Source organism: Brassica napus, chromosome C9, assembly GCF_020379485.1.
Source record: "Brassica napus cultivar Da-Ae chromosome C9, Da-Ae, whole genome shotgun sequence".
Lineage (NCBI taxonomy): Eukaryota > Viridiplantae > Streptophyta > Magnoliopsida > Brassicales > Brassicaceae > Brassica > Brassica napus.
Window position 1 is genome coordinate 19789344 of NC_063452.1, and position 12884 is coordinate 19802227.

The window sequence follows — 12884 nt, forward strand, 5'->3', positions numbered from 1 at the left end:
CTCAACACTACCTTATAAAATTGCTTAGTTTTTTCTTCTGCTCACTCCATCGAAAGAATAGCAGTTTCAACGCACGGTTACACGGGCTAGAAGCGTCTGATTGAGCAGTTAAATAGGAGGAGAAGTACATATAGAAGCGTCTGATTGAGCTCTTAGAATTTAGGTTAAGAGGATAAAGATGGGAAGCTACAACTAAGATATTCTTATTTCTGTTTTTTAAACTAAACCGTATCGTATAAATATATATGCTAATCATCAAATCCTAGTTATTTGTTAAAATCTCAAGCGCAGAATATGGAAACTAACTACTGATGCTTGCTATAGTCGATTTCAAGGAATATTTTCGGAGGCAGGATTGGAAATTAAGAACTTGTAGCAATATATTCCATTGTTAAGATTGCAAGAGCTATATACGGAAACAACTTTGTGAATTAGTTTCAATAGAGATTTTAGGATTGATAATGTTTCCATATCTAAAATGATTATCATTAAACAGATTTCGGTATTATTAATGCATATTGATTATATGTAACGATTTTAAACAGATCACGGATATGGAAACACGCAATATGAGATTACGTCCGGTTCTGTTTCGAGTTTAATAAGGCAATTCAAATTTAAGTGGTTAGTTTAATAATCAGATAAAACTATTGTGTTTTATTGCAGTGGCATTCTTTTGTAAATATTTAGAAAAATTCAGGGTCAATTTTTATTTGTACTTCTGTTTTAATAGTTTAGATTTGGCTAAAAGTAAACCGATTAAAACAAGTAAACCAATTAAAATCATTGGTCTATGGGTAATTAAGTTCCAAACTATCAATTGGAGCGGGATAAGTCTACAACTTTTATTTTGTGGAGATCTAGTACGAAGTTATAGTTTAGAGATCTGATGATACGATAGTTGTCGTGATAGAAACATATCGTCGACCCTATATTAGTATATAATCTAAATTAAAATAAATAAATTACAATATTTATCCCATCTAGGGATGGATCAATATTTGAATACGATAGTTGAATTGAATTCTATCTTAGAAAAATGAATCTGGACTGAACTGAATTGACATAAATACCTTTTGTTCTACAATATTTTAGATTATGAATTTTATCCGAATCGAACCACGTATATATCTGAAAAAACCCGAATCGAACCCGAATAAATATCAGAAGAAACCAAACTACTCTAGAATTTTACTGAATTCTTGTGTGTTAAATGTCACATACGCACATTCCAGAGTTGGATCCGAGCTATGATACAAAATTTATAAGCTCTGATCCCACTGAATTGAACTGTATATGATTTGATTTCAGTGATATTGATACGCTCAACTCTTCTCACATTGATTTATAAAACAGCTAAGAAATGGATTAATCAGTTTGTGCCAAACATAAAACAGTGTTTAGTTTCAAAGCTTAAAGTTTGTGTTTCTGGAAGAGAAAAAAGAGCCATAGAGAAAGAGACTAGACATAGGAGTGAGTGACCATTTATTCATCATCCTTGTACGGATACTCCTCAGCGACTTGCTTCAGTAGCTTCACCTGCAATTCATAAGCATCATCCCCTCGAAGAGCATCACGCGTCCATGTCACTTCTGTCTTCATTGACACCTGATCATTGTTCAGACACATAAAAACAATCAGCCCAATAACACAGATTATGTAACTAAAAAAAGATTGGAAGAAAAAAAAAGGAGACTGACCATTTCCAAAGCGCCTCTAATGACTCCACTTAGGACGTTGCAGTAGTAAAGGCCTTGGCAAGTATCGGGAAGCTCCACGAAATCAACGAGTGGATTGTCTTCCAAGATTATACTGCAGCAAGTCCCATCCGCGTCCCAGCTTGACACTGATGCAGTGACCCCCAAAAACATCTTGAAACCCACCTAACGTAAGTAAACACAAAGCCTGTTACTGCTTCTCATACGGATAAAACCAAATGAGATAATCTAAAATGTTCTCTCATTCTGTGAACAAGTGAGCGAGCGGAAAGTGCAAAAACCTTGGCAATCATTTCAGCAGTCTCCTTGAAATCAACGCATCTGGAAACGCCAGATTTGGCAAGAAACTCATCGATAAGTCTGATTCCAATGTTGTATCCCCTGCGCCATATGAATAAAGGAACAAACTTTTGATCAAATGTAAAATGCTATGAGCCACAGAGAGCGTATAAGAAGAAGAAGAATTACATTTGATCAAGCTGTTTGTTGACTTCGTCGACGTCTTCGAGGTCAGTAAGCAACTGGCGCACGATTGCACCATACGTCAACGTGAACAACTCTGCGTTCTACAAAATTAATCCAAATCCCAAGAGAATCAAGCAATGTCTCTAAAACGAGAAATGGATTCTTAAAAAATCTGAACTTTTACCACGCGATCGATGCTGGAGAAGATGGCATCACCGGAACGAGGACCGACAGGAGCCATGTCTGAATCTCACCGACTACATTAGATCCACACACAAAACTGAAATTAACCTCTTACGAATAATCGAACCCAATTGATGAAAGCTAGTTTGCACTTTACTTTTGTGTAAATCCAGTCTCGAGATTCAATCACAACTGCGAGAACTACTCAATGGAGATCGATTAAAGATCTAACAAATATACAATAGAAAAGGGGTGTGACAAAGATCGGATCTTACCAAAGAAGGTTTAGGTTCTACTTCTCGTTGTGTTTGCTTTTGATCTGGTCGAGATTCAGACTTCGGTAGGTTCCACAAGTTTTATCTCTCTGATTCCTAATTTCCTATGGTTTTGCACAGAAACTCGATTGAGTTTTGGTTAATATTTAACCGGTTTCTTCACATCTCTGGTTTAATGTTTTCCTAGCTAGGGCCTATTCCTAGCCATAAAGGCAAAATATATAGTTCGATATGAACAATTTTTGTGAAACTAGAGAATATAATCTGTAGTTCTTATTATTCATAAACCCTTTATATATAGGGAATTACACTGTCATAGAATAATGGAAAGATTAAAAAAAGAAAATACAAATACGGAAAGAGTACAAATCATAAACAAATAAAAAAAAGAAAAAGGTGGCCGACTCTCTCTCTCTCTCTAGCATTGGGCCGGTTATGAACCGGACCGGTTATGGACATCCACAATAGGATTTATAACACTCCTCCTTGGATGTCATAACCATACAGAGTTTGTAATATGTTTTGGATGTTGCCTCATTAAAACCTTACCATGAAAACCTAGTGGGACAAAACCATGGTGAAGGAAAAAGAGTACAACACGTATTACTCACCCTGTTCTGAACATCACTCGAGGTCTTTCAGTCTACGTATCCCAATCTGATGCGTGAGCTTTCTGATGCATGAGCTTCCTGAACGTGCAGGTAGGAAGTGACTTGGTAAATAGATCAGCTGAGTTGTCACTGGAACGCACTTGGACCACTTGGACCTCGTCGGCTTTCTGTAGCTCGTGCGTGAAGAAGAACTTCCGTAAGATGTGCTTCGTCCGGTCTCCTTTGATGTAGCCATCCTTGAGCTGAGCAATGCATGCTGCATTGTCCTCATACATCACGGTTGGTGCGTCCTTGCCTTTGGACATCCCACAATCAACTCGAACATGTTGGGTCATGGACCTCAACCAAACACACTCGCGGCTGGCCTAATGTATTGCCAAGATCTCCGAATGGTTTGAAGATGTGGCCGCGATCATCTGTTTCATGGAACGCAATGATATGGCCGTTCCACCATGTGTAAACACATAGCCTGTCTGTGATCGAGCATTGTGTGGATCCGAAAGATAACCTGCATCAGCAAAACCAACTAAACCTTCTTTGTTTTGGTTAGTATAAAATAGACTCAAGTCTTTCGTTCCTTGCAGGTAACGAAGAATATGTTTAATCCCATTCCAGTGCCTTTGGGTCGGACATGAGCTAAGCCTAGACAATAGGTTCACGGCAAAACATATGTCTGGTCGTGTATGACTAGCCAGATACATCAAAGCTCCTATGGCACTAAGATATGGCACTTCGGGACCTAGAACATCTTCGTCGTCCATCTTAGGACGGAACGGGTCAATGTCCAGGTCGAGGGACCTCACGACCATGGGGCTCGACAACGGGTGAGACTCGGCCATATTAAATCTCTTGAGTACCTTTTCTGTATATGCCATTTGATGCACAAGGATTTCATTTCTTATGTACTCAAGCTGTAATCCCAAACAGAATTTCGTTTTTCCTAGATCTTTCATCTCGAATTCTTTCTTAAGATATTCAACTATTTGGAAAATCTCTCCAAAGGTTCCTAGGATATTCAATCATCAACATACACTGCTATGATTACAAAGCCCTGGCCGAATTTCTTTATAAAGATACAAGGGCTGATCGGATCATTCTTATATCCCTTTTTCACTAAGTACTCACTTAGTCTATTGTACCACATTCGGCCTGATTGTTTCAATCCATAAAGTGATTTATTCAACTTTATACAGTGTTGTTCTCGAGTACTCGATTTGTTTTTCAACTCTATACCCTCTGGTACTTTCTTATAAATCTCATTATCAAGCGGCTCATATAAGTATGCAGTTACAACATCCATTAACCGCAAGTCTAATTTTTCTCTTATAGCCAGACTTATCAGGAATCTAAAAGTAGTAGCATCCACCATAGGGGAGTATGTCTCCTCATAATCTATTCCTGGTCTTTGTGAGAATCCTTGTGCAATAAGCCGTGCTTTATATCTAACGATATTACCATGTTCGTTTCTCTTTCTCACAAATACCCACTTATGGCCGACTGGTTTAACATCATAAGGTGTCCGGACTATTGGTCCAAAGACATCTCTCTTCTTTAAAGAGTTTAACTCCACGTTTATAGCTTCTTTCCATTTGATCCAATTTGATCGTTGAGTGCACTCATAAATAGACGTGGGTTCATGATCCTCATTATCATCCATGATTTCAAATGCTACATTGCATGCAAATATATCATCATTGTCGACATTCTTTATGTTCCATTGTATCCCAGACAAGACATAGTTTATTGAGATCTCATTATTATAAGGATCTTCAGTACCTTGAATCTTGGCGTCCCAAGAATCAGTATTAGTTACATCAGGGCTGGCCGCATCTAAGCATTCATGATCGGCCGCGATCGCTATTAGGATTTTGGGATCGGCAGCGGCTAAGTCCTGGGATTTAGGAACGGCCACGATCGTGTCTAGGGTTTAAACAACTTCGGTTTCAATCTCTGCATCTTTCTTAGTTTTCCGAGGGTTCTTATCTTTGGAACCTATTGGTCTACCACGTTTCAAACGTTGTCTAGACTCTGTAGCAACTTGATTGTATCCCTCTTGAACATCAATTCTTATTGGTGCATTAGCAGCTGGTATTTATGACTTAGTCACTCTTTTCGGGTCAGCAAAGGAATCTGGCAATTGATTGGCTAGCTTTTGTAAATGTATAATCTTTTGGACTTCTAAATCACACTCTTGAGTCCGAGGATCTTGCAAAGATAAGGATGTTTGATTCCATGTAATTTCTTATACCAGTTTACTGCTATCTCCCCCTAATGTTGGATGTTCGGATTCATCAAAGTGACAATCCGCATACCTGGACTTAAATAAATCACCGTAGTTGGCTCAAGGTATTTTATAATCGTGGGAGAATCATATCCAACATATATCCCCATTCTCCTTTGAGGTCCCATCTTTGTTCTCTGTGGTGGTGCAATTGGAACATAGACGGCACAACCAAATGTCTTAAGATGGGATATGTCTGGCTCATGACCCGTAAGCAATTGTAATGGGGGAATATCTATGTTCACTAGACGGTCTTATACGAATCAGTTCGGCCGCGTGCAAGATTGTGTGTCCCCAAGCTGTGGCCGGAAGCTTAGACATCACAAGCAATGGTCTAGCTATTAGCTGAATTCGTTTTATGAATGATTTGACCAAGCCGTTCTGTGTATGTACATGTGCCACGGAGTGTTCCACACTTACCCCCATGGACATACAGTAATCATTAAACGCTTGGGACGTGAACTCACCAGCGTTGGTCTCTATCATTCCGACCTCAGCATAATAAAAGGCCAGTAGAGAGCGCATGTATAGACTCTAGGACTTTCTTATAGCCTTGGCCGATCTCTATGATCTGAAGAAACTTTTTGTTTCCTTCGCCCTTAGTCTCAATATGAAAGCCATTCATTCGAATGTCTTTAAAGCTCAATAGGCTTCTCTTAGAGCTGGGTGAATACAATGCATCAGATATCTCTAGATGCGTACCCTTAGGCAACATGATATTAGCCTGGTCGTAGCTCTCTATGAGACTTTAGAGACTTTTATATCAAAAACTTTCATTCATTAATAAAAATAAGTTCAGAGCAATAAAACATAGAAAACACAAAGCAAAGAACACAAAAACATAGATGTCGAATTCAACTTCATTCTTTTAAACAATCAGACGTTTCATACTCCATGAGATCGTCTTGTTCATGATTGAAATCATCTTCACCATCTTGATAAGTCATATGAGCTTCAGGATTCTTCCCTTTCAAACTCTCTTGGTAGAGGTCAACGAGATGTTTGGGAGTCCTACATGTCGTAGCCCAATGATTATCCATACCACATCTATGGCATACGAATTTGGTCGAGTTTTGTGGTTTAAATGATGTACCACGGCCTCGGCCATGACCACGGTCTCCATAAGAGTTTCCTTGGCCACGGCCATATGAGTTGCCTCAGCCTCGACCAAACGAGTTTCGGCCTCGACCACCACGTCCATGCCATTTTCCACGACCACGGCCGTGTTGGCTATCACTCTGGACATGGTTCGACTCTTTCTTATCCTCTACGGCCGCATGTGCCTCAAGTAATGGGTTTGTTCCAGGAGGTGTCAATTCACTGTTTCTCATCAACACTTCATTGTTCTGCTCAGCGAGCAAGATACAAGTGATCAGATTAGCATAAGTTGTGAAGCCCTTCTCTCGGTACTGTTGTTGTAACAACACATTGCTTGTGTGGAAGGTGGAAAAAGTTTTCTCAAGCATATCCTTATCCGTTATATCTTCACCACACCGTTTCAATTTAGAAACTATCTTAAACAGGGCCAAGTTATACTCGTCCACGGACTTGAAGTTCTGGATTCTAAGATTCCTCCAATCATACATAGCCTTTGGTAATAACACCGTTCTCTGGTGATCATATCTCGTTTTCAACTCTGTCCAAAGGTCTAGAGGATTCTCAATAGTCAAATACTGATCTTTGAGACTCTCAATAAGATGATGGCGTATAATTAATATAGCTTCATATCTATCTTTCTCACTTGCATTATTGCCCTCGGTGATACATTCACCGAGTCCCTTGGATTTTAGGATGATCATAGCATCAAGTGCCCATTGCAAGTAATTATCTCCAAAGAGATTTAGGGCAGCAAAATCTAAGTTGTTGATTTTCGACATCTGAAATCATATATTTCATTCTTAGGATTTATAATGTTCTTATAATGCATACAAGACAATCAGATATATAATGCAAATTGGTCACACGACCAAACGGATATGATGCATTTAGTTCATACGATTATGCATGCATGATATGCTAACAAGCCGCACGGCCAAACAATCCGAACATGCATAATGCAAGACAAGCCGCACGGCCAAGGGTATGAACAATCTTAGCAATTGGTTTCTATATGATCTTAATGCAATCGGTTATTCATCTTAACAAGAATGATTCTAAGTGATCATGAAACCTCAATAAAACAATCAAGCAATGCATCAAGGGGTTTAGTTACTATCAACCTAATGATCATATTCAATGAGATTAATGCAATTAGGGTTTCAATATGAACAAGCCGGTCGGTTTCAAGTTTTAAACAAGATGAGAACTAATCAACTTAGGCGATTTCTATCGCAAGATAACATTCAATTAGTTTATCAATTCAATCAACCAAATTCAAGTATGAGATTAATCAATCCTGGCAATCGGTTCTATGTGATGATAATCAGATTCAAAACATTCAATCACATAAACAATCAAATCAAATTTCGATTAGGGTTAGCATGGTATGCATGCGGCTAGGCTTTAGGGAATTAGGGTTTCGATTTTAATCAAGCAATAAGATTCAATTTAGGTTATTAGGGATTGGATCTATTGCCTTAGGGTTTGGTTCTTAGGTTTTAGTTTTACCTAAACCTCAAGTCGGATTGAATGGACCACCGAATAGAGAAGAACGCGAGCTGATCGTTGATGTCGGGTCGCGAACGGGTTGCTGTCTGCCGCGAACGGATTGAAGCTGAGACGAGTCGCAAACGGGAGCAAGCAGCTATCGGGTCGTGAACATGTTGGCTATCGAACGGTATCGGGTCGCGTCGAGCAGGTTGAGATAGTGTCTCGCGAACATGCTGAAGTCGCGAGCTGAGGAACGGACTGAGGTCGCGTGCTGAGATTGGGAACGCCTTGAGTATGGGGTTTTAGGTTCTCGATCAGATTAGGGTTCGTCGTCGGGTTTAGGGTTTATCGCCGGGATGAGATTAGGGTTTTAGGGTTCAGACTTTAGCTTAGGGTTTAGAGCGTAATCGTGCTGATAACGTGTTGTGAAACTAGAGAATAGAATATGTAGTTTTTATTATTCATAAACATAAGGAGCCCTTTATATATAGGAAATTACACCGTCATAGAATAATGGAAAGACTAAAGAAAAAATGAAATACAAATATGGAAAGAGTACAAGTCATAAATCAAAAAGGAAAAAGAAAAAGGTGGCCGACTCTCTCTCTCTTCTAGACTCGCGGCCGACTCTCTCTCTCTCTCTAGCATTGGGCCGGTTATGAACCGGACCGGTTATGGACATCCACAATATAATTTATAACAGTAGTGCATCTATATACATTGACTTAATTTATTTTTAATCAAATTACATATTATATCAATTATATAAATTATCAACTTAATCCAAAATAATTTTAAGCAAACATGACATATATATCGTATATCATATATTTAGTTTTTCATTAAGTTAGATACGTAAATATCACATTTTTTTATTATCATGACTTGAAAGCTTAAAAATTATTCCGAACTAATATCATTAAATTTTATTTTATATTTTTATCAGGTATCTGTTATTTTAATATATTACTATAAAAATATAATAAAAATATTATAATATGTAAACTTTTTATAAATAAAATAAAAAAAATATGTATTAATTTATTTATTTCAAACAAATATAGTTATTTCATTAATTTCTCCAAATAATTAGTAAAAGTTTTAAAACAATATTTGCTATAAACAAAACGAAACTATAAATATATATTGTACTTAAACATTTTTAATTGGTTTATTATTATGAACATTGAAACAGAAACAATCTATACTATCTTAGACTAGTAAATCATTATTAATTGTTTAAAATTGAAAAAATTGATATGATGCATAAATCAAAATATGGTGTAAAAGTTTATGTGTGGAAGGAATTTTTATATCTATATACTTTTAAACAAAATAATAAAATCTAATAATAAAATTTTATTCATAATGTTATATTATCTACGAACAATTTTATAGAATTGGGAAGACAAATTGTACAAATAAAGAGTATCGAACCTTGTTCCCTAGTGTGTTTTTTTAACTAATTGCATCAACTTAAGGTTAGTGGGAAAATTTATTAAATTATATATTATATTTAGTTGTATTACCATTTGATCCATTTTGTATTAATTGTTTTATATAAATATATTTAAACAAAAAATTGGGATAAAATAAACTAAATATAGCCTAATGTTATTGGTTTAATCTGATTTATCAGACACTAGAGATATGGTATTTGAAGAAGGAAAATTTATATATGTGCAATTTGATTCATCGCAATGATTCTAGGTTAAGTTTGAAAGGTCATATAATTTATTTCTAAAATAACTAGGTTCATGTTGAAATTGATATGTTTTTAAATTAATATATATAAAACACGACAAAATTTTTCTTTTTTGTCATCAACTTTTATAGACTCAAATTGACTCTGTAAACCAAACTGGTAACTCTGCATCCATGTGAACGACGAAAGACGATTGCTTCTTGGCACTGCGTGCTAGACTATCTGTCTTTAAATTCTTCGTTCTTGGTACATGAATGATCTCTGAGCAAATTCTTCGTTCTTGGTACACGACAAAACTTATTCAGGTTAAAATATATAATTTTCAGCCACAAAGAAGTATTGGATTTGGTTTATTTTGTATAAATCTGAAGTCATTTTCATAAATATCAAATGAGCTCTCTCACCTAACAATAATATTCAATTACCTCTCAAAACTTAAATTCTTATTTAAAATGAAATTTTGGACAAATACATTTTACTCCTAATAATTTTTGTTATTTACCAACCAAAATAATTTGTCCACCCAAACTAATCAAAATCTGGATTATCTTTTAAGATATGGATCCACTCTTCACCTAATCCATAAATCTTACCAATTTCACTAAAATAACCAACATGTTTTGCTTCAACAAATCATTTTCTAATATATTTTTCCTAATATTTTTCATATTAATCTCCAGATTTATGTTCTGAATAGATGAAACCACGTCACAGTGAATAATAACAAAATCTTTATATATACATATTTATCTATATATTTTTGTCGAACTGCACAACAATTATTCTGCACCATTCATATCATTAGTCTCAAACCGCTTTCTTATATCATTAGTCTCAAACCGCTTTCTTGTTCTTTTTCAATAAACTATTTTCTTTATCTTCTTCATCTCACATTATATTATTATCTAGCAGTTTTGAACCCATTAGATTTTTGGGGTTTTTGCTAAAACTAACTCACAACTTGATTTTAACCCCAAACCTATACCCAAACTTGAATCAAATGCAAAACTAACCTAAAAGCCTAGTGAAATTACAGCTCAGCCCTTTGTGACAAAACAAAAAAATAGAAGCCATTTTTACGAATATAGCCCTAGTAAATCGTCTAAGTCGTCTGAGATGTTGGAAATCGTCTGGTACCAGTTTATTTTAAAAATAATTTATAAATCTTGTAAAAAAATATTTTGATGCGTGAAAAATAAAAATCAAGTAATTATAAACAGTTTTAAGTGATATAAATTAAGATATGATAAAATTGATTTGTTTTGAAGATAGATGAGTGGAAGTAGTGAATCATGAAATACTTTGGTTTAGGAGTTTAGCAAACATATGTTGTAGTATTGTATGTATTGTTAGGGTTAGATTTTGGAAAACTAAAATGTTTTTTTCAAAAATTAGTTTTCACCTATATGTGTTTATTTATGTGTATAGTAAACACTTTTCAAGTTTGATTTGATTTTATGAAGTCTTTAATTAGATAATTAAGTTTAGGGGTTATGTTTAGGGTGTGGACGACTTATATTTCAGTCGTCTGTTGAATAATTTACTCGGACGACGTATATTTCAGTCGTCCACATCGTACCGAACTTTTAATTTTACCAATATACGTTTTAACCTAACCGGATCATTTTACTCGGACGACTTACATTTCAGTCGTCTGGTGAAGAAATTAAAACAGATGACTTACATTTTTTACGTCCAAATACTCCCGCCTAAAATTTTTTTAAAAAATTATTTTCCCGCTTAAATAATTTAAACCAGACGACTTACTTGTAAGTCGTCTGGAAAGTCTTCTATTTTAGTTTTCCGCTAAAAATATTTAATTTCCCGCTAAAAATATTAAACTCTTCTGGACGACTTACATGTAAGTCGTCTGTTTTAATTTCTTCACTAGACGACTGAAATGTAAGTCGTCCAGGAAGTCGTCTGAGTCAAAAATATTTAACCTAATTGGATTTTTTGTCTCCCTATATAAAGAAAAATTTACACATTCCCTCTCCTCCTCTCAAATGGCTGCAACAAAAATGTAATGTTCATCATTCTAAAACTCTCCAACCTCTCTCTAATCTCTTTGACTTGATAACACCAAACTTTATATGAATTTTTCAGTTTTGTCTCATGTATTTCTTACTAATCTATCTCTTTTGTAGGTTTTTAATCAAATAGTACTCATCTTCCACTAATTTAAAGGTAAATCTATTAATTTTAGATATGTATTTTTGTGTGTTCTATAAATGTAGATTTATCTAATCTTCCACTCATTTTCTCTATTTTTAAGTCATTTGAACGTTTTTGGATATGCAGGTTTTTCAGATCTGGATTTGATATGCACGTTTTTCAGATCTGGAAGACTTCTTGGACGACTTACATGTTAGTCGTCTGGAAGTCGTCTGGACTTCTTGGAAGTCTTCTGACAAAGTCGTCTGGACTTCCAGGAAGTCGTCTGGACTTCCAGGAAGTCGTCTGGACTTCCAGGAAGTCGTCTGGACTTCCAGGAAGTCGTCTGACGAAGTCTCCCTTTCATAATAGATCTGAGCGTTTTTGTAAGTTCTTATGTCTGATTTTTCTTCATTTGGTAACTTCTTGTTGTATAAAGTTCTTACTTTTTTCCCAAACTAAAACTCTCCAAACCCACTCTAATCTCTTTGACTTGAAAACACCAAACTTTATATGAATTTCCAGTTTTGTCTCATGTCTTTCTTACTAATCTATCTTTTTGCAGGTTTGTAATTAGATGGTATTCATCTTCCACTAATTTAAAGGTAGATCTATTATTTTTAGATATGTATTTTTGTGTGTTCTGTAAAGGTAGATTTATCTAATCTTTCACTTATTTTTTCTGTTTTTAAGCCATTTGAACGTTTTTGGATATGCAGGTTTTTCAGTTCTGGATTTAAATATGCAGGTTTTTCAGATCTGGAAGACTTCTGGGATGACTTACCTGTTAGTCGTCTGGAAGTCGTCTGGACTTCTTGGAAGTCTTCTGACAAAGTCGTCTGGACTTCCTGTAAAGTCGTCTGGACTTCTTGTAAAGTCGTCTGGACTTCCTGTAAAGTCATC

General features: G+C 35.7%; 1 protein-coding gene across 2 annotated transcripts; it reads right to left on the minus strand.

The window, feature by feature from the left end:
* Nucleotides 1–1344: 1344 nt before the first annotated feature.
* LOC106402445 (trafficking protein particle complex subunit 3) lies at nucleotides 1345–2823 on the minus strand. 2 transcript variants are annotated; one of them, XM_013816241.2, is made up of 7 exons: nucleotides 2642–2754; nucleotides 2524–2567; nucleotides 2368–2440; nucleotides 2187–2284; nucleotides 2000–2099; nucleotides 1701–1883; nucleotides 1345–1608 (listed from the first exon to the last, which is right to left on the minus strand). In XM_013816241.2, exons 3-7 carry the CDS (start codon nucleotides 2422–2424, stop codon nucleotides 1486–1488), a joined length of 561 nt encoding a protein of 186 aa, XP_013671695.1. In that variant the 5' UTR covers nucleotides 2425–2440; nucleotides 2524–2567; nucleotides 2642–2754; the 3' UTR covers nucleotides 1345–1485. The 2 variants fall into 2 exon arrangements, with proteins under 2 accessions (XP_013671695.1, XP_013698635.1); XM_013843181.3 differs by lacking the exon at nucleotides 2524–2567 and having other exon boundaries at nucleotides 2642–2823.
* Nucleotides 2824–12884: the final 10061 nt, after the last annotated feature.

Excerpts from the sequence above, each read along its gene's own strand:
- LOC106402445 (XM_013843181.3), bottom strand. The coding sequence starts at position 2,424 with ATGGCTCCTGTCGGTCCTCGTTCCGGTGATGCCATCTTCTCCAGCATC. Across the intron at positions 1,884-1,999 it reads CTGCTGAAATGATTGCCAAG|GTGGGTTTCAAGATGTTTTT; the intron begins GTTTTTGCACTT and ends TACTTACGTTAG. Across the intron at positions 1,609-1,700 it reads TTAGAGGCGCTTTGGAAATG|GTGTCAATGAAGACAGAAGT; the intron begins GTCAGTCTCCTT and ends AACAATGATCAG.